This window comes from Pleurodeles waltl, chromosome 3_1, assembly GCF_031143425.1.
Source record: "Pleurodeles waltl isolate 20211129_DDA chromosome 3_1, aPleWal1.hap1.20221129, whole genome shotgun sequence".
Lineage (NCBI taxonomy): Eukaryota > Metazoa > Chordata > Amphibia > Caudata > Salamandridae > Pleurodeles > Pleurodeles waltl.
Window position 1 is genome coordinate 392,530,879 of NC_090440.1, and position 26,936 is coordinate 392,557,814.

A 26,936-nucleotide genomic window follows, 5' to 3' on the forward strand; every position below is an offset into this window, starting at 1 on the left:
TTTAGGCTAATTTATTTGTGATTTGTATAACTAAAATATTTTTTCACATTTTACATTTTCCTTAAAATGTAAATAATGAAGCACTTGTAGAAAAATAGTTATGATACTATTTACTTATTGTGATAGTTAAACAATACAGAGACTCATAAGCATCTATCCAAATATCCTATATGTAGCCTATGTATTTATATATATCCATAAATAATATAGAATTTGTTAAGCAGTCCTAAAGAGTATCTATATATTTTAAAACAACATAATCATTATACATACTTGTACAAAGAAATACACATATCTAGATACATACATATAATCAAGTTATAAGTGTTTATATACACAGGGATTTGCTGTACTTTAGTGTTTGGGTGTGGGGTTATGTACGAAAGAGCCAACTCTTGAGTAGTCTTCTGAAGCTAACAATTATCCGTGGATCTTATGTTTTGGCTTAGTGAGTTCCATAGTTTAGCTCCTTTGACGGAGAAGAATCTGCCACCTATGTTGTTTTCCTTGTATGGTGGAATTTTGAGGTGAGGTGCCAAACTGGAGCGGAGGTTCCTTTGTTGCATGAATGTGATGATTTTATTCCTGATGAAAAGTAGTCCAGTACTGCTTTGTGGGTGATGCAAAGCAGCTTGAAGGGGGATCTTCCGGTAACCAATGAAGGACCGTCAAAGCAGGGGAGATGTGGGCATGTGGCTTTACATGTAGGAGTAGTCTGGCAGCAGAGTTCTGAATCTGTTGTAGTCTTTTCATAGTTGATAAAGATGATCCGTGATAGAGGCCATTGGCATAATACAGTTTAGACAGTACAAGAAAGATAGTAGCCTGGACCTTGTGTGGAATTCCCAGGTGGGGAAAGATGTGTCACAGAGTTTTCATAGTAATGAAGATTTATCTTGCTGATTTGTCCACTTGGGCATTCATTGATAACTTGGAGTCCATGGTTTCTCACTTCTTTAGATGCTTTAGGAGCTGGTCCTAGATCATCAGGCCAAGTGCAGAGTGGCTCATAATTTTTCTAATGTCTTTGGGGCATTTCAGTTTAAGGAGTATTTGTGTGTCATCAGCATAGTTATAGCGTGTGAGATGAAATTCATTCATCATTGTCGGTAATGACGTCATTTAGATGTTGAAAAGCATGGGTGAGATGATAGAGCCTTATGGGACCCCTGCTTTTGTAAAGTACGGTGTGGATGAAAATCGGGGAGCATAGATGACATTTGTTCTGTTTTTAAAGTATGATGTGATCCACTTGAGAGTAGCCCCCTCTGTGCTGGCTTCGTAGAGCCTTTGTATTAGGGTGTCATGGTCAACTGTGTTGAAGGCAGATGAGAAGTCAAAAAGAAGTAATGCGGCCAACCTGTTGTTGTGTACTGTGTTTTTAAGGTCTTCCCAGATGGCGATAAGGGCAAATTCTGTGCCTCTTCCTAGGTGGAATCCTGTCAGATAGTCTGAAAGTATGGATTCCTTTTCAATGAACTGTGATATATGGGTGAATGTTGCTCTTTTTATCAGTTTGTCCAGGAAGGCATATTTGTAATTGGTCTGTGGTTGTTGGGGTCATGTGGGTCCAGGTTTCTTTAATGAAGGGTGCATGTATGCCTTATTTAGGTCCTCAGGAAAGATTTAAGAAATATTGATGATTCGTCTTACTGGTGTGACAGCAGAGGTAGTTAAAAGAATGTTCTTGAAGATTTGTAATGGACAAGGGTCAAAAAGGCAGCCAGCTGGCGTGCATACCTTGACCAGATCCATGAAATTCACGATGTGATATTTGTTTGAAGGAATGCAAAGGTACGGCTAGCCTACTCCTGGAGGGGAGTTTTGGAGATGAGTTGCTGCTGGTGCTGTGTTTTAAATAGGAGTTCAATGAGTCTGCTTTGGTTGTGTAAAGATTTGCCTATTAATCGGTTAATTCTTGAATAATGTAACAAGTTGCTTCTGTGCATTTAGGTTTACAAAATTCGGTGAGAAGATAAAGGCCCTCATTCTGACCTTGGCGGGCGGCGGAGGCCGCCCGCCAAAGTCCCGCCGTCAGGTTACCGTTCCGCGGTCGAAAGACCGCGGCGGTAATTCTGACTTTCCCGCTGGGCTGGCGGGCGGTCGCCTTCAGACCGCCAGCCAGCCCAGCGGGAAAGAGGCTTCCACGATGAAGCCGGCTCGGAATCGAGCCGGCGGAGTGGAAGCTGTGCGACGGGTGCAGTTGCACCCGTCGCGTATTTCACTGTCTGCGCAGCAGACAGTGAAATACATGTAGGGGCCCTCTTACGGGGGCCCCTGCAATGCCCATGCCAGTGGCATGGGCACTGCAGGGCCCCCAGGGGCCCCGCGACCCCCCCCTACCGCCATCCGGATCTCGGCGGTCCGACCGCCGGGATCTGGATGGCGGTAGGGGGGGGTCGGAATCCCCGCGGCGGTGCAGCAAGCTGCGCCGCCGCGGAGGATTCAATGGGGCCGCGGTACACTGGCGGGACCCCGCCAGTGGTGCCGGTCCGACCGCGGCTTTACCGCCGCGGTCGGAATCCCCATTGGAGCACCGCCGGCCTGTCGGCGGTGCTCCCGCGGTCCTCCGCCCTGGCGGTCAAAGACCGCCAGGGTCAGAATGACCACCAAAATTCTTTATTTGCACATTTGAAATTTTTAATTCTGTCTGTAAATAGTACCTCTTTAACTTTTTTGACTGTTGTTTTGAGCCAGGTGTGTAGCAGCATTCTATTTTGTTGTTTTATCTATTTTAGATCTGTATTTCTCCAACATGCTTGATTTCTTTTTCTGTTTTGTTGTTCTTAGTTGTTTAGGATATCAAAAGGTTCCTGTAGCCACTTATAAAGCTTTTTAATGGAATTTATTTTATCTAGATCTGTGTTGGATGTTAGTTGTGTTTCCAAGTATTCAAAATTGAGTTTGTTCCACGATCGATAGGTGGATGCATGTGAAGTGGTCTTAGGTGTGTTGAATTGTGGTGTTGGAAAGCTAGCAAATGGTGGTCTGACCATGGAGTAACCCTTTGAATGGTAGCTAGTTCTAGATTAGCAAAAATGATATATAGGATGTGTCCAGCGATGTGTCTGTTTGTGTACGATCTGATGTAGGTTTATTGTGACTAGGCCAGCAATCATGGATTTTGGATGGGGCTTATTAGGTTTGTCAATCCAAATGTTTAGGTCATCAAGAATGCATAGGTTGGAGTGTAGTGTTGTAAAGCTTTGAAACTGTGTCTAGAAATGTGACTGCTAGGTGGTGGTCTGTAAAGGAGAAGGAAGTTACAGAAGGAAGTTGGTGTCGGGTTGCATCTGGTGATGAGGGCCTCACAACCTTGAATGGAAACGCAATTGGCTTTGGTGAGATGTATTGTTTGCTTGAATATAACAGTTAGTCCACCTCCTCTTTTGCCAATATAATTTTGTGTGATAGTTTGATAGCCTGGAGAAATGGATTCATGCAATACTGAGGCCATGTCATCGCCCAACCTTGATTCAGTTATGATTTTTTTGTAACTTTCCTTTTTGATTCGCTAGTTTTCCGAGGCATTGAATTTCAAAGCATTGCAATCGAGCTTCATCATTTAATATGCAGGCACAGATGGGTGAACCAGGCGAGACCTTGACGGAGGACGAACAGCACACCTGTAAGAGTCCTCATTGAAGGATTATGCTTGAATATACTCCATGACTAATATGCCTCCCTCTTTATATACAGATTTTGACTACAGACTCACCTCATCACAGTAGGACCTATCAAGCACTAATTAATGTTTCTCTATGTATGTACTGTCTAGTATGCATGCAGTATGTTAAGTGTGAATGTCTGATTACAGGGGCAACGTCCAGCAAGTGTGTTACATGTGTTCACTTTATTTTGAATTCACAGCATTTGGACGGCCCCACTATTAATGTTTACAGGTGCATGGGTATAAAAACAACATGGTGATAGGACTAAAGAGTGTTTAATATTAGCTGTGTTTTTGGTTGCCACTCCACTATCGGATGTACAGGATTCTGCTGAGCGTCCTTTAATATTATGAGCTAATTCTACCTTATGTGTTACAGATAATTGCAACAGACACCAAGTAGGTGTATGATTTATATCTAGCATGCAGAGGGCGCAATTGAAATGCACTTTGCGTTTATACCCTAACAAAGTAAGGAGAGGTCTCAGGGAGTGTAGGAGGCTGGACTGGCTTGTAGTGAGCACCAAGGGGTACTTACACCTTGCACCAGGCCCAGGTATCCCTTATTAGTGTATAGGGTGTCTAGCATCTTAGGCTGATAGATAATGGTCGCTTAGCAGAGCAGCTTAGGCTGAACTAGGAGACGAGTGAAGCTCCTACAGTACCACTAGTGTCATATGCACAATATCATAAGAAAACACAATACACAGATATACTAAAAATAAAGGTACTATATTTTTATTACAATATGCCAAAGTATCTCAGTGAGTACCCTCAGTATGAGGATAGCAAATATACACAAGATATATGTACACAATACCAAAAATATGCAGTATAGTATTAGAAAACAGTGCAAACAATGTATAGTTACAATAGGATGCAATGGGGGCACATAGGGATAAGGGCAACACAAACCAAATACTCCAAAAGTGGAATGCGAACCAAGAATGGACCCCAAACCTATGTGACCTTATAGAGGGTCGCTGGGACTGTAAGAAAACAGTGAGGGTTAGAAAAATAGACCACCCCAAGACCCTGAAAAGTGAGTGCAAAGTGCACTAAAGTTCCCCAAAGAGCACAGAAGTCGTGATAGGGAAATTCTGCAGGAAAGACCAAAACCAGCAATGCAATAACGATGGATTTCCAGACAAGGGTACCTGTGGAACAAGGGGACCAAGTCCAAAAGTCACGATCAAGTCGAGAGTGGGCAGATGCCCAGGAAATGCCAGCTGTGGGTGCAAAGAAGCTGCTACTGGACAGTAGAAGCTGAGGATTCTGCAAGAACGACAAGGGCTAGAAACTTCCCCTTTGGAGGATAGATGTCCCACGCCGTGGAGAGTTGTGCAGAAGTGTTTTCCTGCGGAAAGACCGTAAACAAGCCTTGCTAGCTGCAAAGCTCGCGGTTAAGGTTTTTGGGTGCTGCTGTGGCCCAGGAGGGACCAGGATGTCGCCAATTGCGTCAGGGGACAGAGGGGGTGCCCAGCAAGACAAGGAGCCCTCTCAGAAGCAGGCAGCACCCGCAAAAGTGCCAGAACAGGCACTACAAAGTGGAGTGAAATGGTGCTCACCCAAAGTTGCACAAGAGAGTCCCACGCCGCCGGAGGACAACTCAGGAGGTCGTACAATGCAGGTTAGAGTGCCGTGGACCCAGGCTTGGCTGTGCACAAAGGATTCCCTCGGAAAGTGCACAGGAGCCGGAGTAGCTGCAAAACACGCGGTTCCCAGCAATGCAGTCTGGCGTGGGGAGGCAAGGACTTACCTCCACCAAACTTGGACTGAAGAGTCACTGGACTGTGGGAGTCACTTGGACAGAGTTGCTGAGTTCAAGGGACCTCGCTCGTCATGCTGAGAGGAGACCCAGAGGACCGGTGATGCAGTTCTTTGGTGCCTGCGGTTGCAGGGGGACGATTCCGTCGACCCACGGGAGATTTATTCGGAGCTTCTAGTGCAGAGAGGAGGCAGACTACCCCCACAGCATGCACCACCAGGAAAACAGTTGAGAAGGCGGCTGGATCAGCGTTACAGTGTCGCAGTAGTCGTCGTTGCTACTTTGTTGCAGTTTTGCAGGCGATTCCTTTGCAGAAGGTGAAGAGAGAGATGCAGAGGAACTCGAATGAGCTCTTGCATTCGTTATCTAAGGAAATCCCCAAAGCAGAGACCCTAAATAGCCAGAAAAGAGGGTTTGGCTACTTAGGAGAGAAGATAGGCTAGCAACACCTAAAGGAGCCTATCAGAAGGAGTCTCTGACGTCACCTGCTGGACCTGGCCACTCAGAGCAGTCCAGTGTGCCAGCAGCACCTCTGTTTCCAAGATGGCAGAGGTCTGGAGCACACTGGAGGAGCTCTGGGCACCTCCCAGGGGAGGTGCAGGTCAGGGGAGTGGTCACTCCCCTTTCCTTTGTCCAGTTTCGTGCCAGAGCAGGGCTGAGGGGTCCCTGAACCGGTGTAGACTGGCTTATGCAGAAATGGGCACCATCTGTGCCCATTAAAAGCATTTCCAGAGGCTGGGGGAGGCTACTCCTCCCCTGCCTTAACACCTTTTTCCAAAGGGAGAGGGTGTAACACCCTCTCTCTGAGGAAGTCCTTTGTTCTGCCATCGTGGGCCAAGCCTGGCTGTACCCTAGGAGGGCAGAAACCTGTCTGAGGGGATGGCAGCAGCTGCAGTGAAACCCCGGGAAAGGCAGTTTGGCAGTACCCGGGTCGGTGCTAGAGACCCGTGGGATCATGGGATTGTGCCAACAATGCCAGGATGGCATACAGGGGGCAATTCCATGATCATAGACATGTTACATGGCCATATTCGGAGTTACCATTGTGAAGCTACACATAGGTAGTGACCTATGTGTAGTGCACGCGTGTAATGGTGTCCCCGCACTCACAAAGTCCGAGGAATTTGCCCTGAACAATGTGGGGGCACCTTGGCTAGTGCCAGGGTGCCCACACACTAAGTAACTTTGCACCTAACCTTTACCAGGTAAAGGTTAGACATATAGGTGACTTATAAGTTACTTAAGTGCAGTGGTAAATGGCTGTGAAATAACGTGGACGTTATTTCACTCAGGCTGCAGTGGCAGACCTGTGTAAGAATTGTCAGAGCTCCCTATGGGTGGCAAAAGAAATGCTGCAGACCATAGGGATCTCCTGGAACCCCAATACCCTGGGAACCTCAGTACCATATACTAGGGAATTATAAGGGTGTTCCAGTATGCCAATGTAAATTGGTGAAATTGGTCACTAGCCTGTTAGTGACAATTTGGAAAGAAATGAGAGAGCATAACCACTGAGGTTCTGATTAGCAGAGCCTCAGTGAGACAGTTAGTCATAACACAGGTAACACATACAGGGCACACTTATGAGCACTGGGGCCCTGGCTGGCAGGGTCCCAGTGACACATACAACTAAAACAACATATGTACAGTGAAATATGGGGGTAACATGCCAGGCAAGATGGTACTTTCCTACACAACCCCCCCCCCCAAACGAAGGACAATAAGACTAGCCATGACCTGATGAGTCTTCATTGTCTAAGTGGAAATATCTGGAGAGTCCATCTGCATTGGAGTGGGTACTCCCAGGTCTATGTTCCACTGTATAATCCATTCCCTGTAGGGATATGGACCACCTCAATAATTTAGGGTTTTCACCTTTCATTTGTTTTAGCCAAAGTAGAGGTTTGTGGTCTGTATGAACAATGAAGTGAGTGCCAAACAGGTATGGCCTCAACTTCTTCAGAGCCCAGACCACAGCAAAGGCCTCCCTCTCTATGGCAGACCAACACTTTTCTCTAGGGGTCAACCTCCTGCTGATAAAAGCAACAGGTTGATCCTGGCCCTCAGAATTAAGTTGTGATAAGACTGCCCCTACCCCTAATTCAGATGCATCAGTTTGGACAATTAATTTTTTGGAGTAACAGGGGCTTTTCAGGACAGGTGCAGAGCACATGGCCTGCTTCAGCTCCTCAAAAGCTTTCTGACAGCTAGCTGTCCACAATACCTTTTTAGGCATTTTCTTTGATGTGAGGTCATTAAGAGGGGCCATAGTTCTTTATGAACCTCCTATAGTACCCAGTGAGGCATTGGAAGGCTCTCACCTGGGTCTGAGTTGTAGGGGGAACCCAATCTATAATAGTTTGGATTTTCCCCTGAAGTGGTGCAATCTGTTCTCCACCTACTAGGTGTCCCAGATAAACCACTTTCCCCTGCCCTATCTGGCACTTTGAAGCCTTGATAGTGAGGCCTGCCTTTTGCAGGGCCTCCAAAACTTTCCATTGGTGGACCAGGTGATCATCCCAGCTGGAGCTAAAGGCAGCTATATCATCTAGATATGCTGCACTAAAAGCTTCCAGCCCTTGCAGGACTGTGTTCACCAAACTCTGAAAAGTGGCAGGTGCATTTTTCAATCCAAAAGGCATTATTGTGAATTGGTAATGGCCTCCAATGGTTGAAAATGCAGTTTTTGCTTTTGCATCTTCTGATAATTTGATCTGCCAATACCCTGCAGTCAAATGAAAAGTGCTTAGATACTTGGCAGATGCCAGTGTATCTTTTAGCTCATCTGCCCTGGGTATAGGGTGAGCATCAGTTTTGGTTACCTGGTTGAGACCTCTATAGTCTACACAAAACCGCATTTCCTTCTTTCCATCCTTGGAATGAGGTTTTGGTACAAACACAGGAGAGGCCCATGGACTTTCAGAGTGCTCAACCACTCCTAGTTCAAGCATTTTCTGCACCTCTTGCTTTATGCAGTCTCTGACATGGTCAGGCTGCCTATAGATCTTAGTGTGCTCACACCAAGAAGTGGTGCCTGGCACAGTAGAGAAGAGTTCAGAAAACAGACCTAGGAGATTTATGCAGTGGTCTTTCTGCTCAGCAGTAAGACAATCTGCCAAAACTACACCTTCCACTAGAGCATCTTGTTCTGTGGAAGAGAAGAGATCAGGGAGAGGGTCACTCTCTTCTTCCTGTCCCTCATCTGTTGCCATGAGCAGGGTGAGATCAGCCCTGTCATAGTAGGGTTTCAGGCGATTGACATGGAGCACCCTAAGGGGACTCCTGGCAGTGCCTAAGTCAACTAAGTATGTGACTTCACCCTTCTTCTCAACAATTATGTGGGGTCCACTCCATTTGTCTTGGAGTGCTCTTGGGGCCACAGGCTCCAAGACCCACACTTTCTGCCCTGGTTGGTACTGAACCAAAACAGCCTTCTGGTCATGCCATTGCTTTTGGAGCTCTTGGCTGGCCTGAAGGGTTTTACTGGCCTTTTTCATGTACTCAGCCATCCTTGATCTTAGGCCAAGTACATAGTCCACTATGTCTTGCTTTGGAGCTTTTAAAGGTTGTTCCCAACCCTCCTTAACAAGTGTTAGAGGACCTCTCACAGGGTGGCCAAATAGGAGTTCAAAGGGGCTGAAGCCCACTCCTTTTTGGGGTACCTCCTTGTAAGCAAAAAGGAGGCAAGATAACAGGATATCCCATCTCCTGCGGAGTTTTTCAGGGAGTCCCATAATCATGCCTTTGAGAGTTTTGTTAAATCTCTCCACCAGTCCATTTGTTTGTGGATGATAGGGTGTAGTGAACTTGTATGTAACACCACACTCCTTCCACATGGCCTTTAAGTAAGCAGACATGAAATTGCTTCCCCTGTCTGATACCACCTCTTTTGGGAAGCCCACCCTGGAAAAGATTCCCAGGAGGGCCTTTGCCACTACAGGAGTTGTAGTGGTCCTTAGAGGAATTGCTTCAGGATATCTGGTGGCATGGTCCACTACCACCAAGATAAACCTATTGCCTGAAGCAGTAGGAGGGTCAAGGGGGCCAACTATGTCAACCCCTACCCTTTCAAAGGGAACCCCAACCACAGGCAGTGGAATAAGGGGTGCCTTTGGAGTGCCACCTGTCTTGCCACTGGCTTGACAGGTTTCACAGGACTTACAAAATTCCTTTGTGTCCTCTGACATTCTAGGCCAATGAAACAAGGGGACAAGCCTGTCCAATGTTTTCATTTGCCCCAAATGTCCAGCTAAGGAAATGTCGTGGGCTAGAGTTAGGAGGAACTTTCTGTACTCCTGAGGAATCACCAATCTCCTGGCAGTTCCATGTTTTGGATCCCTTGCTTCAGTGTACAAGAGGTTGTCCTCCCAGTAAACTCTGTGAGAGTCACTGACATCCCCATTTGCTTGTTTGACAGCTTGCTGCCTTAGACCCTCTAGTGTGGGACAGGTATGCTGTGCCACACTCATCTCCTCCCTGGCAGGCCCCCCTTCACCCAAAAGCTCAGCAGTGTCTGCTTCCAGCTCCTCTGGTGTAGGTTCTGCACAGGGTGGAAATTCTTCTTCCTCAGAAGTAGAATCCACTGTAGAGGGAGGGATAGTAGGTAGTGCTTTACTTCTACTAGCCCTAGCTTTAGGGAGCACTTGGTCCATTCTTCCAGGATCCAAGTCACCCTGTCCTTTTTGCTTTTTGGCCTGAGCCCTGGTTAAAGCAAAAATATGCCCTGGAATGCCCAGCATTGCTGCATGGGCCTCCAACTCCACATCTGACCAAGCTGATTTCTCTAAATCATTCCCTAGTAGACAGTCTACAGGTAAATCTGAGGCAACCACAACTTTCTTTGGACCAGTAACACCCCCCCCCCAGTTGAGATTTACAACAGCCATGGGGTGGCTAAGTGTGTTGTTGTGAGCATCGGTTACTTGGTACTGGTGACCAAGTAGGTGTTGTTCAGGGTGGACCAGTTTCTCTTTTACCATTGTAACACTGGCACCTGTGTCCCTGTAGGCCTGGACCTCAACACCATTTATTAGGGGTAGTTGCTTGTACTTATCCATGTTAAGGGGACAAGCAACTAAGGTGGCTAAATCAATAGCCCCCTCAGAGACTAACACAGCCTCTGTGGTCTCCCTAACAAGACCAACTCCAACTAAGTTACCAAAAGTGAGCCCAGCTACTCCCTTGGATTGGCTATTAGTAGGTTTGCTCCCACCACCACTGCTATTACTAGGGGCACTAGATGTAGCAGCAGGGGTTGTAGTGGTAGGAGGCTTGGTGCTTTTCTTTGGACAACTGGGATCTGTTGTCCAATGGCCTTTTATTTTACATAAATAGCACCATGGTTTATTTTCTTTGTTTAGATTTGAAGAGGATTTGGGCCCACCACCCCCACCAGAGTGTTTTTGTGGGCCTCATGAAGACTCATTTTTAGATTTGTCCCCACCCTTGTCAGAAGACTTACCATCCTTCTTCTTGCCATCTTTGTCACCCCCTGTATGAACTTTTCTGTTCACCCTTGTTCTGACCCATTTGTCTGCCTTCTTTCCCAATTCTTGGGGAGAGGTCAGATCAGAGTCTACCAGGTACTGGTGCAACAAATCACACAATTATTAAGAATATGCTCTCTCAGGATTAAGTTATACAGGCTTTCATAATCAGTAACTTTACTGCCATGTAACCACCCCTCCAAGGCCTTCACTGAATGGTCAACAAAGTCTACCCAGTCTTGTGAAGACTCCTTTTTGGTTTCTCTGAACTTCATCCTGTACTGTTCAGTGGTTAAGCCATAACCATCTAGGAGTGCATTCTTAAGAACTTTGAAATCATTGGCTTCACTTTCTTTCACAGTAAGGAGCCTATCCCTACCCTTTCCACTAAATGATAGCCATAGGATAGCAGCCCACTGCCTTTGAGGGACATCCTGTACAACACAGGCCCTCTCAAGTGCAGCAAACCACTTGTTAATGTCATCCCCCTCCTTATAAGGGGGAACTATCTTGTGCAGATTCCTAGAATCATGCTCTTTTGCAGGATGACTATGGGGAATACTGCTGCTGCCACCATGGGTTTCTAAACCCAATTTCTGTCTTTCTCTTTCCACTTCTAAGGACTGCCTATCTAAATCCAGCTGTTGCTTCTTGAGCTTCAGCCTGGTTTGTTCCACTCTCAATCTATTGAGCTCCCTTTCTAACACTCTGTCATCAGGGTGGGTGGGTGGGGCATTTCTTGAAACAGAAGTATGGTGAGAATTAACAGAAGGAGACCTGTCCCTAACAGATGGCACCCTAACAGCTTAGCTAACAGAAACAGCACTTCTACTATGATGAGAAGGGATACTCTTGCTGTGATGTGAGACAACACTATCAGTGTGATGTGACTCTACATCAGTACCAGCTATGCTAGGTTGTCTGCTAATGGGCAGGCTAGGAAGTTTCCTTTCTAAATCTTTTGCTAGGGGTGCCCAGGGGCAGATTGGGAACCATCAGCTAATTTCTCAACATAAGTGCCACCTCTGGCCTTATCCTGTTCAACAAGCATATTAACCAACAGTTCTCTAGAGGGATTCTTCTCTACAATTAAACCTCTTTCTATGCAGAGACTCCTTGCTCCTTTCCAGCTAAGGTGATCATAAGCAAGTTTGGACAGATCGACAGTTTGGCCTGTGCCAGACATTTTAGAAAGTGTTTAAGTGATAGAAAAAGTGAGAAAAAGTTTTTAGAACTTTTGTAAAAGACAGAAAAAAACTTTTTAAACTTTTTAAGAACTTTTTAGAAAGTTTAGAGGTACTTTTCAGCACTTAGAAAAGAAGTGAGAGAAGAAAAGCAAAACTTTTTGGTTAGGTGTACATACACTGAACTTGTTTTGTATATTTTTCTCTTATGAAAAGTACAATGACAAAAGTGGTAAGTAGTTGCAAAGTACTTATCCCACCGCTGCACAACCAATGTAGGAGGCTGGACTGGCTTGTAGTGAGTACCAAGGGGTACTTACACCTTACACCAGGCCCAGGTATCCCTTATTAGTGTATAGGGTGTCTAGCAGCTTAGGCTGATAGATAATGGTAGCTTAGCAGAGCAGCTTAGGCTGAACTAGGAGACGAGTGAAGCTCCTACAGTACCACTAGTGTCATATGCACAATATGATAAGAAAACACAATACACAGATATACTAAAAATAAAGGTACTTTATTTTTATGACAATATGCCAAAGTATCTCAGTGAGTACCCTCAGTATGAGGATAGCAAATATACACAAGATATATGTACACAATACCAAAAATATGCAGTATAGTATTAGAAAACAGTGCAAACAATGTATAGTTACAATAGGATGCAATGGGGGCACATAGGGATAGGGGCAACACAAACCATATACTCCAAAAGTGGAATGCGAACCACGAATGGACCCCAAACCTATGTGACCTTGTGGAGGGTCGCTGGGACTGTAAGAAAACAGTGAGGGTTAGAAAATTTGCCCACCCCAAGACCCTGAAAAGTGAGTGCAAAGTGCACTAAAGTTCCCCAAAGAGCACAGAAGTCGTGATAGGGGAATTCTGCAGCAATGCAACAACGATGGATTTCCAGACGAGGGTACCTGTGTAACAAGGGGACCAAGTCCAAAAGTCACGATCAAGTCGAGAGTGGGCAGATGCCCAGGAAATGCCAGCTGTGGGTGCAAAGAAGCTGCTACTGGACAGTAGAAGCTGAGGATTCTGCAAGAACGACAAGGGCTAGAAACTTCCTCTTTGGAGGATGGATGTCCGATGCCGTGGAGAGTCGTGCAGAAGTATTTTCCTGTGGAAAGACCGTAAACAAGCCTTGCTAGCTGCAAAGCTCGCAGTTAGGGTGTTTGGGTGCTGCTGTGGCCCAGGAGGGACCAGGGTGTCGCCAATTGCGTCAGGGGACGGAGGGGGCGCCCAGCAAGACAAAAAGCCCTCTCAGAAGCAGGCAGCACCCGCAGAGGTGCCGGAACAGGCACTACGAAGTGGAGTGAAACGGTGCTCACCCGAAGTTGCACAAGAGAGTCCCACGCCGCCGGAGGACAACTCAGGAGGTCGTGCAATGCAGGTTAGAGTGCCGTGGACCCAGGCTTGGCTGTGCACAAAGGATTCCCTCGGAAAGTGCACAGGAGCCGGAGTAGCTGCAAAACATGCGGTTCCCAGCAATGCAGTCTGGCGTGGGGAGGCAAGGACTTACCTCCCCCAAACTTGGACTGAAGAGTCACTGGACTGTGGGAGTCACTTGGACAGAGTTGCTGAGTTCAAGGGACCTCGCTCGTCGTGCTGAGAGGAGACCCAGAGGACCGGTGATGCAGTTCTTTGGTGCCTGCGGGTGCAGGGGGACAATTCCGTCAACCCACGTTAGATTTCTTCGGAGCTTCTAGTGCAGAGAGGAGGCAAACTACCCCCACAGCATGCACCACCAGGAAAACAGTCGAGAAGGCAGCTGGATCAGCGTTACAGTGTCGCAGTAGTCGTCGTTGCTACTTTGTTGCAGTTTTGCAGGCTTCCAGCGCGGTCAGCAGTCGATTCCTTGGCACTCACAAAGTCCGGGGAATTTGCCCTGAACAATGTGGGGGCACCTTGGCTAGTGCCAGGGTGCCCACACACTAAGTAACTTTGCACATACAACTAAAACAACATATATACAGGGAAATATGGGGGTAACATGCCAGGCAAGATGGTACTTTCCTACAGGGAGTGAGATTGATGGTCCTGACGAAAGCCCTGGGGAAGCTGGCACAAACACGTAGATCAAGTGCAAGACATATGGTAGGGTCCTTAAAACTCAGCAAACTTCCATCTTATCTTTTCCAAATTTTAATCACACGCACTGGAGGACTTAATAAAACAAGATTACCTACCAGCCAGGTATTTTAACACATAAAGAACACCTCCTGTCTTCCATTGTTAGTGGTCTGGTACTATTCAGTGCTATCGTGTAGCTCAGAAGTATCAGCACGCCCCGTTCTGCAGCGGAACAGGATGAACCCAAAGGTGCAGCATCCCACCAAAGGGTAACCGCGGTGGGTGAGGGTTATACTACGCAAAGCTTTTGCTATTCCCAAAAGGGAGGACTAGCCCATACATTAGAGTAGGGATCCTAATTCTGAGTTGTAAACATGACAGAATTACATTTTCAAAACACCCTAGCTCCTATATTTATATGGTCATATTATATTTAACACCACTTTGCTGCTCAAAAGCTTTGTGCTGCGTGTGGAGGTCTACCAGACTGTCATCAGGACCATGCTGCGCATGGCGTCATCTGAGGTGCTGCAAATGCAGCTGGGATGACATGCTCAGAATGTCATGGGCCTTTATCCTTGTCCAGCGATGAAGGTCCTCCCAGCGCCTGTGCCACTCCTTACCTTTCTGAGTTTGAGCACCTACTGCATTGAAGTGCATGCCAATTTCTAGCCCAATTTTGTCCCACTGTGCTGTGCTCAGGTGAGTCTCTGGATCCCCAGAAGGCCGAGGGTAACTTTGAGTTCACCATGAGAAAGGATGTTCAATTCTTCTCAGTGAAACTGGGGACCCACTTTTCTTGTCTCTGAGCTATGATAAAGGTTTAAAATACCAGTGGTGTTTGTTGTGGAAAATGTGACCCGAGGTGAGGTGACTCAAGTGCTGCATGGGTGATATCAATGGCACCTCAGTAATGAAGGGAGTGAGCAAATGTGTGTCATTCCCTTGCCACCCTTTGTCTTTCCTCCAGTGATAATGCTACGGCGATAAATTGCTATAATCTTCTGTTGATGCTTCTCAGTGCCCGATTCAAGCATCAAGATTCACTTGCCTGTTAGATGGATACTTTGTCAGAAGTGACCCTATGGAAAGGCCCAGTGAACACTCAATGGAGTGCAGCCAGTATTTTAGCCTGAGAGCAGACTGTTGGAGATAGAGCTCCACCACCCAGTCTGCAACCATGTCAAGGATCACTACAGCTGAGAAGTGGTATCTAGCAAAGACTGCTTCCCTAGGCATGTCAAGGATGTTGATCCTTTGTATAAAAACCCTCTGTCTATTCCTGAAATAGTTGATCCTCAAAATAAGGGGAAAATTGGCAAAGACATTAACCAATATAGTGAAGCCCAAATAAATTGTTTGGTGTGTAATCTAATTTCATATTTGGCAGCGGGTTTGTGAAAGTTTGATGTTGTTATGTGTTTCACCTGTAGATGGGTGGTGTAGTCCATAGTCATTACCCTCCCGCATTACTAGGTGTGTTGTATCATATGTAAGCCATATTATAAAACATTACTTTTCAACTTTTCTGCTATTTTCCTATTGCTACTGTGTGCATCCATTATTTTTTCTGTGGTAGTGTGTTACACTACCTGAAAGTTGCTGTGCATGGTGCTTGACGTACTCCAAAGCTTGGCTGGAGTACATTTCAACCTATTTTGTTACCATTCTGGTTGTAGTAACTTTAAAAATGTATTTTGTGAACTACAAATGCTTACTATTTTGTGGGAGTGTGTACTATCATTTCCCTATCTAAATTACCCCATAAATTGCATGAAACCCCTCCCATTTAGTTTAACGTTTTCTCTATTTTTCAGCCACTTCCCCTTGTCTTTCCCACATTTACTACAAAAATACATACCTACATGTGCCGAGATGTCCACACATGCAGCAGAGTGAGAGCTCTTTGTACGTAGGTCTGTGAATAGTATACAAAAGTATATGAGTACTACTAGTGTAAAACTACCTACTTCCTATAAGACAAAATGCAGCTGTGAATCATCTGGATCCATTATGTTTAGAGAGACACAATCTTGAGTAAACATTGATTTTATTGTTTATGATTGTTGGGTCATTCTGTATCTGCATTCTACTATTTACTACATCCTCAGGAACTTATCTTTGGCTGTTTAATCTAATTTCCTTTTGTGTATGAAGTGTGCGGTGAGAGCCTCATTTACCCTACTGAAATGCAACAGCACCTCTGGAACACCAATGGTAAATGTCAGTAATTACACAGATGCTGCCCAGCAAACTACTGACTTCCCCAAGGACTTAGTCATCCTGAGTGTTTCAGTTATAGCCAGGGCTGCTGGAATTATGAAATAATGCAGCCACAGCGTTTTCCGTGTATTTATGGAATTGCCACACATGCCACATAATCTATCACCTGTAGCATAACTTGCATATTTTACCAAAAAACATTTGTTTCTTAAATTTAAGTTTATTTTTAAATTGTGAGCTCAGAGACCCCAAACTCCACATGTCCATCCGCTCCCAAAGGGAATCTACACTTTAATTATATTTACCCTATGAGAGGGACAGGCCTTGCAACAGTGAAAAACGTATTTAGCAGTATTTCACAGTCAGGACATTTAAAACACATTACTATGGGGGTTATTCTAACTTTGGAGGAGTGTTAATCCGTCCCAAAAGTGACGGTAAAGTGACGGATATACCACCAGCCGTATTACGAGTTCCATAGGATATAATGGACTCGTAATACGGCTGGTGGTAAATCCGTCACTTTTCCGTCACTTTTGGGACGGATTAACACCTCCTCCAAAGTTAGAATAACCCCCAATATGTCCTACATTAACCATACACTGCACCCGGCCTTGCGGCTATCTAGGGCCTACCTTAGGGGTGTCTGACATGTAAGAAAAGGGAGGGTTTAGGCCTGACAAGTGGGTACACTTGCCAAGTTGAATTTACAGTTAAAACTGCACACATAGACACTGCAGTGGCAGGTCTGAGACATGATTACAGAGCTACTTATGTGGGTGGCACAATCAGTGCTGCAAGCCCACTAGTAGCATTTGATTTACAGGCCCTGGCACCTCTAGTGCACCTTACTAGGGACTTACTAGTAAATCAATTATGCCAATCATGGATAAACCAATCAACAATACAATTTACACAGAGAGCATATGCACTTCAGCACTGGTTAGCAGTGGTAAAGTGTTCAGAGTTCAAAAGCCAACAGCAACAGGTCAGAAAAAATAGGAGGCAGGAGGCAAAAAGATTGGGGATGACCCTGGATAAGCAAAAAAGTCCAACAGTCACCAACTTAAATAGTAATTGTAAACCTATGTCAGGTCTGCCATTTCAGTTTAAACTGACATTTTGACCTAGCAAAATAAGTCTTTCATCAGGCCCAAACCTTCCTTTTAATCAATAAATATGTCACCCGTTTGGTAGGCCCCAGGGTAGGGTGCAGTGCATTTAAAAATTTGGACATGGTGGTGAAAAACTCTTAAATTAGTTTTTCACTACTGCAAGGCCTACCTCTCTCATAGGATAACATTGGGATTACATTTAATAAGCTGTAACGTCCAAATGGGAATAGGTAACTCCTTCATGTTTGGTGTCCTTGGAATTGTAATGAAAAAGCCTAACTTATGGTGAAGTCCGATTCTATATTGCAATTTTGAAAATACCGCATTTAGAAAGTTGGCATTTTCCTTCATTAGCTGTTTGGTGCCTGCCTCTGGGTCATGGACTGGGTGTAGTTGGCAATTGGGCATTGTGTATTCCTCCTACGCAGTCACACTCAATTGGAAGCTTAGGTGTGCCTGGATGGGCCATATCTAAGACCCACATCGCATTGCAGCCCACCACCACATCCGAACCACCACTGTGAAATCATCCACTGTGCAGACCCTCGCATCCCTCTTCAACAGCTGTCTTGACAACAATGACAGACTCCGCATCTTAGCCTTGCAGCTCCTTAGAACTGATGCATCAACCCAACTGTGCAACACATCCTCGATGCCTGACTTCGCATAGCAGGCCCTCGTTGACGGGATCATCAACAACAATGCAGGACTTCACATCACAGCCTAGCCGCATCTCGGAACCGACATATCAAATCAGCTGCGTGAGGCATATTCAATGCAGACCCTTACAATGCTCCACAAACCAGGATTTAAGGTACTTTGCTCAGAGGGCCTAACTGGGTTGCTGTAGCAGGCCAGTGCACCATCGCGGTTGGCCTGAACTTGTGACATTGTCCTGGTCCAGCGCCACCAGACATCCACAGTTGGTGCTTTGTGCTTTTTGGCACTATTTTCACTGAAATCTTTAAACTTGCATTCTCTGAATCTACTAATTGGATTTTTGTCATTTTGGTCTTGTTTTATTTATTAAAAATTACTATTATTGAACTTGGTTTGGGATCCTTTTTTTATGGTGGTTTCACTTTATTATTATTTGAAGTGTTGCATAAATACTTTACACATTGCTTCCAGATTAAGGCTGACTACTCTTTGCCAATCTACCAGAGAGATTTGTGCAGGTTAATTTAGGTTTGCTTGTGACTCATCCTGACAAGGATTGTGGTTGCTGCTTGGCCAGGTGTTACACCCCAGTCAACCAACAATCTTTGAGCACCTGCTTACCCATCCCAAGTAGGAGAGTGGACGAAGAGACGAGGAAGTGGTCGGCACCCGAGTGAGCGTACCCAATCATGGACTGAGAAACCTCACTTGGGGCCACATGTACGGAAGATTTTAGCAGACCAAACTGTGAACTGGGCCGTTTGCGACTGCTTAAAATCCTTTTTACATTACTAACCCTATTTGCAAGTCAGTAACCTGTTTCTGAATTGCAAAATAGAGTTTGTGATTCAGTATTAGGAAGGGGTGTGTTAAGGGCGTTTCTTCCTATTAACGAGTTGCAGGGGCATGTATGAATGTTTTGTGACCGGAATGCGGTTCCAAAACATTAATTTTTTATACGACTAAGTGAAGGAGGTGGTAAGTGGTAACCGATTGACAAATGGGATTGGGTCCCCAGGAGACCCCATCCCCTTTGTGAATGTGGACACCAACGTTTTTTAAGAGCAGGCAGTGGTCGCACTACGTGCTTAGAATAACAAACATTCGTAATTGAAACCCACAAAACTGCCTGTGAACGTAGACTGATAAGATCCAGTGTTTGACAGTTTGTTAAAGCTGAGAGCAAAAGGCATGATATGTTGCTTCTTTTCAGCAACATCCTTTCTCGAGCACCCACGCCTTCCTGTTGTCAGCAGCACACATTCATCCTCTCCTGCTGACACAGAAAGACATTAAGACGGGGCTTCACACGATAAACAAATGATTATGCCATGGCTTTGATGTACCCGATAACTAGAGTGCCATCTCACACGAGTCAAGGAGACACTTTCCCGAAGGTGGAGCCAGCGCACAGAGACAGTCACTATGACTGGTGTCAGGCTTCACTTCATGCTGTCCCGGTTGCTCAATATCACATGATGTATTTCTTGCTATTTTAACACTTCTGCTTTGAAGGATTCTTAAGTTTTTTTGCAAGCTACAAGAATTTCTTTTACCCTTACACATTTTATCATTACAAACTTAACAGTTTAACGCCTGTCTGTGTTTAATTGCACCATCTAATTGTAGTGAATTTATACTCCCACGCTGGCAAAAATATTTTTTCCACTTTTTTGGGGAACAGCATCAGTACAGCACAGAATAAAAATAATGCAAGACACATTCTAGGTCTTGCTGCAATCAGCTTCAGCTTTTGGTCTGGGAGACCTATAATTAACAATACTTCACAATATTCTTAGATTGAGCTTCGGGTACACCCTTTTCCTATGAGTCGATGACTTCTTGTATATTTCAGACCCCTTCTCCTAATTTAATTACCTTACTTTTATTTCTGAGCTTGTACCGTCTAGAGAGGCAATTTTGTCTCAGCATGATTTGATTGGGGGAATTGTGTTTTATACTCCTTATGGCAGGGCAGGGACCTATTTTTTCCTTTAGCATATGACATACAGTACTCGATGGGTGTACCTGTTCACTGTCTTCATATCCGTTCCTCTTCTCACAGTCTCTCCCACTGTGTATGCACATTCCGCCTTGAACTAATCCTTCCTCGATTATCCCATCACCTCATGATTCACCTCGCTTACCAGCCCCGCCATCTTGCTCGTTGCTCCCGCCTGTCCCCCCTAATGTTGCTGTCTCCCACCCCTCCATAGTTCACCATTGTTTCTGTTGCTCCAGCCCCACCCTGCCTTCTTGCTTATACCTGTAATTCCCTGCACCTCTTTCCTTGGGCATTCCTGCTGCCCGGAGCCTCCCTCCTTGCCCTACTTCTCACCCATCATTGCATATGATACCCGTGTGTGTTTACAGTATAATTTTTAAATAGTGTGTGTGCCTTAATGTTTGCAGAATACTCTATACTGTGCCTAAGTGTCTTTCAATTTCCAGTGCGCTCCACCTTTTGTGCCTTGGTGTTCACAGTATACCGCTGTACTTTGGGCCTCGGTCACACACAGCTCTCTTCGTATCTCTTTCTAAAAATGAACGTTCCCAGATTTACATGACAATACCTCTTTATTGGCATAATAAACACTTGGGCCTATATTTATACTTTTTGACGCAAACCTGCATTAGCACAGGTTTGCGTCAAAAAGTATAGCGCCATTCTAGGACGCCAGCTGGGTGCCTTATTTAAGGAATGGCGCAAGCCAGTGTTAAGGCCTGGTTAGCGTTAAAATACATGAAGCTAACCAGGTAGAGGAGGCGTAGGGAAGACTGGAGGTTGTGCGGGAAAGAATGGCGCTAGTCAGGTTAGAGTAAAAAAAATGACTCTAACCTGACTAGCGTAATTTTTTTGATGCACAACCCCTATGGACATGACTCCTGTCTGAATAAAGACAGGAGTCATGCCTCCCAGCCCAATGGCCATGCCCAGGGGACTTATGTTCCCTGGGCATGGCCACTGGGCACAGTGCCATGTAGGGGGACCCAAGTTAGGCCCCCTGTGCTTATTTTGTGCTTGTTGTTTCTGGTGCTAAGCACCGGCACTTATTTTTGAGGGCCGGTGCTTACTCTTCTGCCCCAAGCATTTGCTGCGAGCAAAAGACACATATGGGAAAGACGGAGGAAGAGAAAAAAGAAAAAGCGTCACAATGGGAGAAAGCAGAAAGCTGCAAAACTGAGCTAAAGGGGCAGGGAGAGGCTTTGAATAGATTGAAGAGGCCCAAGCTGGCTTCAGGATTATGCTGCCTCAGTATTCCGTGTTCCCACATTTAGTTGTAGCAGCTGCGTGTTTAAGAGAAGGGCTTTGAGCACCGGCATGTTTTTATTTACAAATTAAGCACTGGCCCCCCCATGGCACTCTGAATACAAAATAAAAAAACTTACCTTTGACTTACCTGGGATGGGTCCCCCCATCCTTAGGTGTCCTCCAGGTGTAGGTGTGGGTGCGGGTGGGTGGGGTGTCCCTGGGGGCAGGGAAGGGCACCTGTGGGCTATTTTCATGGTCTCTGACCATGGCAAAAGGCCCACAGGTCCCCTAACGCCTGCCCTGACCCAGACATTAAATAATGGTGCTAAGGAGGCTTAGTGCCATTATTTAAGGCCCTCCTCCTCCCGTGCATGATTTTTGCACGGGAAGATAAATAAGGCGCTAGGGCGTTTGAGTCATTTTTTGCCCGTGAACGCCTACCTTGCATCTCATTGAAGCAAGGTAGATTTCCGCAGGCAAAAAATGACTTTAACTCCCAAATTTTGGCGCTAGACGTATCTAGTGCCAAAATATAAATATGGAATTAACTTTGCGCTGGATTTGCGTAATAAAAATGACGCAAATCTGGCGCAGAGTATAAATATGCCCCTTCATTCTGTATACCCAAGCATGCTCAGACGTACAGGGAATCCCCATAGAACGAGTTACTCTTACGCAAAAGAATAACCATTGTACCTGCACCAAACATCTCCATACATTTCGGGTATAGGAGATCAGGGCCGGCCAATGACAGCCGAGGGCATGATACGTGTGTGCAACAGTAATTACTTGCCACCGTCACGTCTCAGAGCATCTTTTCTGGTATCTGTGAGCTGGTCTGTACATTGAGCAGAGACAAAGCATGAGTGGTTTCTGCCTGCCCGAGCCATCTGGGAGCTACCGGCAGCTCTCAAGGGAGCCAATCTGTGGGCTCATTAGTGTCCCGCCCCCACTGAAAGCTGAACATGAGCTGCATGTAAATCCCTTCTTCAAATTTCCAAGATATGGTATATATGGCATGGCTGCCCAGAAAGCAAAGGTCTCATGGCGCTACTTTCCTTTGCTACCAGGGGAATCTGTGAAAATCTATTCAGTCCTGGCTTTGCCCAGGTATATTGATGCAATAATCATGCATTTACAGAATATCATAGCAAGAAAATCATATTTAGGTTCCTTTTCCACACTTACATGTGTCTTGGACTGCAGGCTCTTGATATAAATGTTTACATTCTCCCTACTTGCATAGCATCCATTGTTATCTTCTGATTGACTTATGGCAGAACATCCCCTTTCTAAACCCAACTACTAGATGCACAAAAACTTTCCCCACCAATTTAGTCTGGCACTTTTGCGGGCACAATTCATTTATAATTGAACATCACAAGCCAATGCCTTGGACTAGAAATTGTGCTAGACCTGTCCTCTTACACTTCATCATTTGACCCTCCTCAGGATATGTGCATTACTAAGTCTGCAGATTTTTGGGATTTTTTTTTATGTGAAAGCCAATGCACTAAAGCGAGACAGATTGGTTTTGCCAGTGTTTGTTTTACTTGACATTATATAACTGCTCTAATCATTCTGGAAGAAGAGATATTTTCAGCTGTTGTGTCATTTTTAGGTCGAGCATAGCAGCACGCAAGCGCTGCTTTTTCCGACGTGTTGGTCTGAATTCGGGATTTTAACCAACGCCCATCACTATCACTCGTTCATGGGCTTGCCTTTCAAAAATCCTTTGTTTTTGTTGGTACCTGCTTTAAGTTTGTCACTCCTTAGGGTGGTTTTGCTACGGTCTTGGCCATCGACCCTGTTACATGGATAATTGCATTTTTGCCGATAACTTTGACTGCAATTGAACTTCTTTTTCTTTTTGTCTCTCTCCTTCGTGTTCATGGCGGCTCTTCGAATTTGGCTTGCTTATGTCAACTGTTTTACTTTTTATTTTCAGTTTATGTGACAAGAAAAGTCCAGTTAGGAATTTACAATGTTAATAGCTCTTACTCGAGCAAACACGAGACCCACTGCATGGCAAATGCTTGTTTTTGTTTTCCAGCCTCCCTTTCTATCTGACTACTTCTTTTCCTATATCCTCTTATCTTCCTTTTTGTCTGACTCACTAAAATTAATGTCTTTACCTGTTACACGTCTGTGCTGCTGGCGTTTGTCAGTTGTGCTTCTTGTCCCACTGTCTACTGTTTTTCAGCTCCATCTGCCCCTCTCCATGTGTCTCAATCAGCCCCTTAATCGGTCTTCTCGTCTACCCTTTCACCTGGCAGCCTGCACCTTTCCTTCCTTTTCTTCTGCCTCATTGCTTTTCTATCGTTCCTCTTTGTGGCATTCTCTGCCCCTCAATCCATCTTTACCTGCGCTCTCCCTGTCGCTTCACTTGCCAATCCCCTTGTGCCTGTAAGTCCCCTCGTTATAGACACCTTCGGTCTTCTCCTCTGTCGTTCCATAACTCGGATTGACTTCTTGTTTTGCCGTCACTCTGCCTTTCCTCCGGTCTCAATACCCGCCTCCCTCCCTTGTTTTTTTCGTTCTCCCTTTCTTTCTGCCTCCCAGTGAATATCAGTCGTGTTCCAAGGCTGGCCTTCTAATTTTCCCGCTTCTCTTTCGGTCTGCCTACACCTTTCCCTGTGTCTGGCTGCTACTCACATCTTTGCCTAGCCCCACTTGTGCCTGCTGGCCTTTGTCTCTCTGCCTGTTGCTCTTCCTGTCCCCGGTCTTCTGTTATGCGTCTGCCTGCCACTATTCGTCTCTCTCCTCGACGCCCCTTTCATGTGTCTGCCTCCCTCCATGCGGTTTTCGGCTCTTCCCATATATCGTCTCCCTTTCATGTCCATTTGTCTCCCTCACTGTCTCTGTCTCTCTCCCATTGTCTCTTTTCATGACTGTTAATTGCCTGACGTGAATTTCTTCTTAACTTGCTCTATCCACAATTCTTTTTTTTATTTTATTTTTTAACTGAGAATAACTGCCTTGCCCCAAGCTTCTGTTGCTGCCCCTTCACCGCCCACAGGCTGCAAGTGCCCTGCTCAGGGGTTGGCACTGACCACTCAACGGGGCATTCCTCTGGTAGTTTATGATGTAATGCATCTTCCTCCACCTGGCAAGCACCAGAAACCACACCTGTACCCAGGGGGCGGACATGCAGAGATTGTGAACATGCACTTTTGCAGAATGTGTTCCTCGCATTGCAATATTTTCACCTTACAGGCAGCTTAACCCTATGCCTATGTGTTTGTGTATATGTTGTGTGTTGGTACATCTGCGTATATGTTTATGCGTGCATGTTTCTGTGTGTGTGTTTGTGCAAACACTTGTATCTGTGTATGTGTACGTGTGTCTGTGCATAGGTTTGTGTGTGTGCTTGTTTGCATATGTTTGAGCTTCTGGTGTGTTTGTGTGCATGTTTCTGTGCGCGTTGTGTTTGCGCACCCACGTGTGTGTCTGTGTATATGTTTGTGTGCGTGCGCTTGCCTGTATATGTTTAAGCTTCTGGTGTGTGTGTGTGTTTCTGTGTGTTTGTGCATCCGTCTGTGTGTGCAAGTGTCTGTGTATATGTAGGTGAATGTTTGTCTGTATATCTGCGAGTTCCTGGTTTGTGTTCGTTTCTGCGTGTGTGGATGTTTTGCGTGTTTGTGCATACTCCTGTATCTTTGTGTTTATAGTATGTGTGTTTGTGTATGTATGTGACTCAGAAGCTACAGATCATCTGCACTCAGTGACGTCATCTTTTGGCACATGGAGCCCCCTCTGCCCATCTCCAGCTGCACTCCAAAGCACAAGGTCAACAGCTTCACCCCTGCTGCCCTTGTGCTCTTGTGTAAACTCATTTAGAGAGCGTGCCTCCACCATGTCTGCTAAGAGAGTGACCCATGCACTCACTCTCTTTGGTAAGAACAAATATTTCCCATCTCCCCACACTCCCCCACCAGATTATGACTTCTTTTTATAGGGAGGTCTCTTTCACTGAAAGATGCAGCTTCCTACACTCTTCTGTTCTAGATGTTGAATGTCTTTCAAAAATTGCTCCATGGGTAGGTCGCTCCCCCTGCAGCTCCTCCAGGTTCCTGAGTTCCTGAGACCCACCTCACAGTAAGTACCCCCCCCCCTCCCAGCCCCTCGCTCTGCCCCGCGCTACTCACCCTCTCTCCTGCTCCTGCTTCTTTTCTTCTTTTCTTCTTCTCTGTTCTTCTGTTCTTCCTCCTCGCTCCTCGTCTGTAATCTTCTTCTGTACTCTTCTTTCCCCCGTCTTCACTCTACTTCTCTTCTTCCTCATCTTCTCCTGTGGTCTTCTGCCCTCTGTTCTTCGTTTTCTGTATCTTCTTCTGTGTTCTTCTGTGTTCTTCTGTGTTCTTCCGGTCTTCCTTTCTTCTCTCCTTCCGGTCTTCTGATCTTCCTTTCTTCTCTCCTTCCGGTCTTCTGTTCTTCTGTTCTTCTGTTCTTCTTGTCTTCTGTTCTTCTTGTCTTCTCACTTCGGCTCTTCTGCCTCCTCCGTCCTCTTCTCCCCGCGCCTGCCCTCCTGCTCCTGCCTCATCCCCCTCCCCCACTCGCATCCCCCTCTCTATCTCCCCTATCTAACCCGTTCACTATCTACCTCCCTCACTCCTCCTATCTACCTATCTCTCTATCTCTCTATCCCACTATCTAACTCCCTCACTCTCCACCTCCTCCTATCTTCCTATCTCTCTATCTATTTCCCTATCTATCTATTTTCTCTATCTATTTCTCTATCTCTCCCCCCCACCCTCACCTCCTCTATTACCTATCTTCCTATCCTCTCACTCTACCTCTCACCCTCACCCACCTCTACAATCCCCCCTCCCCTATCTTCTCAACCCTACTCCTATCTTTCTCCCTTATCTCCTAAACCTCCTAACACTCACCCCCCTCCACCCTTAAACCCCCCTCCCCCAGCTCTTCTCACTCTACCTGTCCCCCCTCCCTCGTGCTTTCCCGCCGCGACCTCCTGCACGCCCCCGCCCCCCAGCTCCCATTCGCCCCCACCTGACACCTCCCCCCCCTCCTACCTCATATGGCGGCCGCTGCACGACAGTGGTAGCGACCCTTGACCCAAGGGTAGGTCGCTCCCCCTGCCGCTGCAGCTCCTCCAGGTTCCTGAGTTCCTGAGACCCACCTTACAGTAAGTACCCCCCCTCCCAGCCCCTCGCTCTGCCCCGCGCTACTCACCCTCTCTCCTGCTCCTGCTTCTTTTCTTCTTTTCTTCTTCTCTGTTCTTCTATTCTTCCTCCTCGCTCCTCGTCTGTAATCTTCTTCTGTACTCTTCTTTCCCCCGTCTTCACTCTACTTCTCTTCTTCCTCATCTTCTCCTGTGGTCTTCTGCCCTCTGTTCTTCGTTTTCTGTATCTTCTTCTGTGTTCTTCTGTGTTCTTCTGTGTTCTTCAGGTCTTCCTTTCTTCTCTCCTTCCGGTCTTCTGATCTTCCTTTCTTCTCTCCTTCCGGTCTTCTATTCTTCTGTTCTTCTGTTCTTCTGTTCT

General features: G+C 45.9%; 1 protein-coding gene across 4 annotated transcripts in view; it reads right to left on the reverse strand.

Annotated features, from left to right (window-relative positions):
* Positions 1-26,936, reverse strand: part of IL16 (interleukin 16) — a 470,913-nt gene that overhangs the window by 42,605 nt on the left and 401,372 nt on the right. For 3 of the 4 annotated variants that reach the window (XM_069222586.1, XM_069222584.1, XM_069222585.1), the window contains exon 18: positions 16,046-16,102. The exons of the other annotated variant lie outside the window; for it this stretch is intronic. In XM_069222586.1, coding sequence (XP_069078687.1) covers positions 16,046-16,102 — 57 coding nt within the window. The remainder of the gene's footprint in view (positions 1-16,045; positions 16,103-26,936) is intronic. 4 annotated transcript variants of the gene reach the window in all.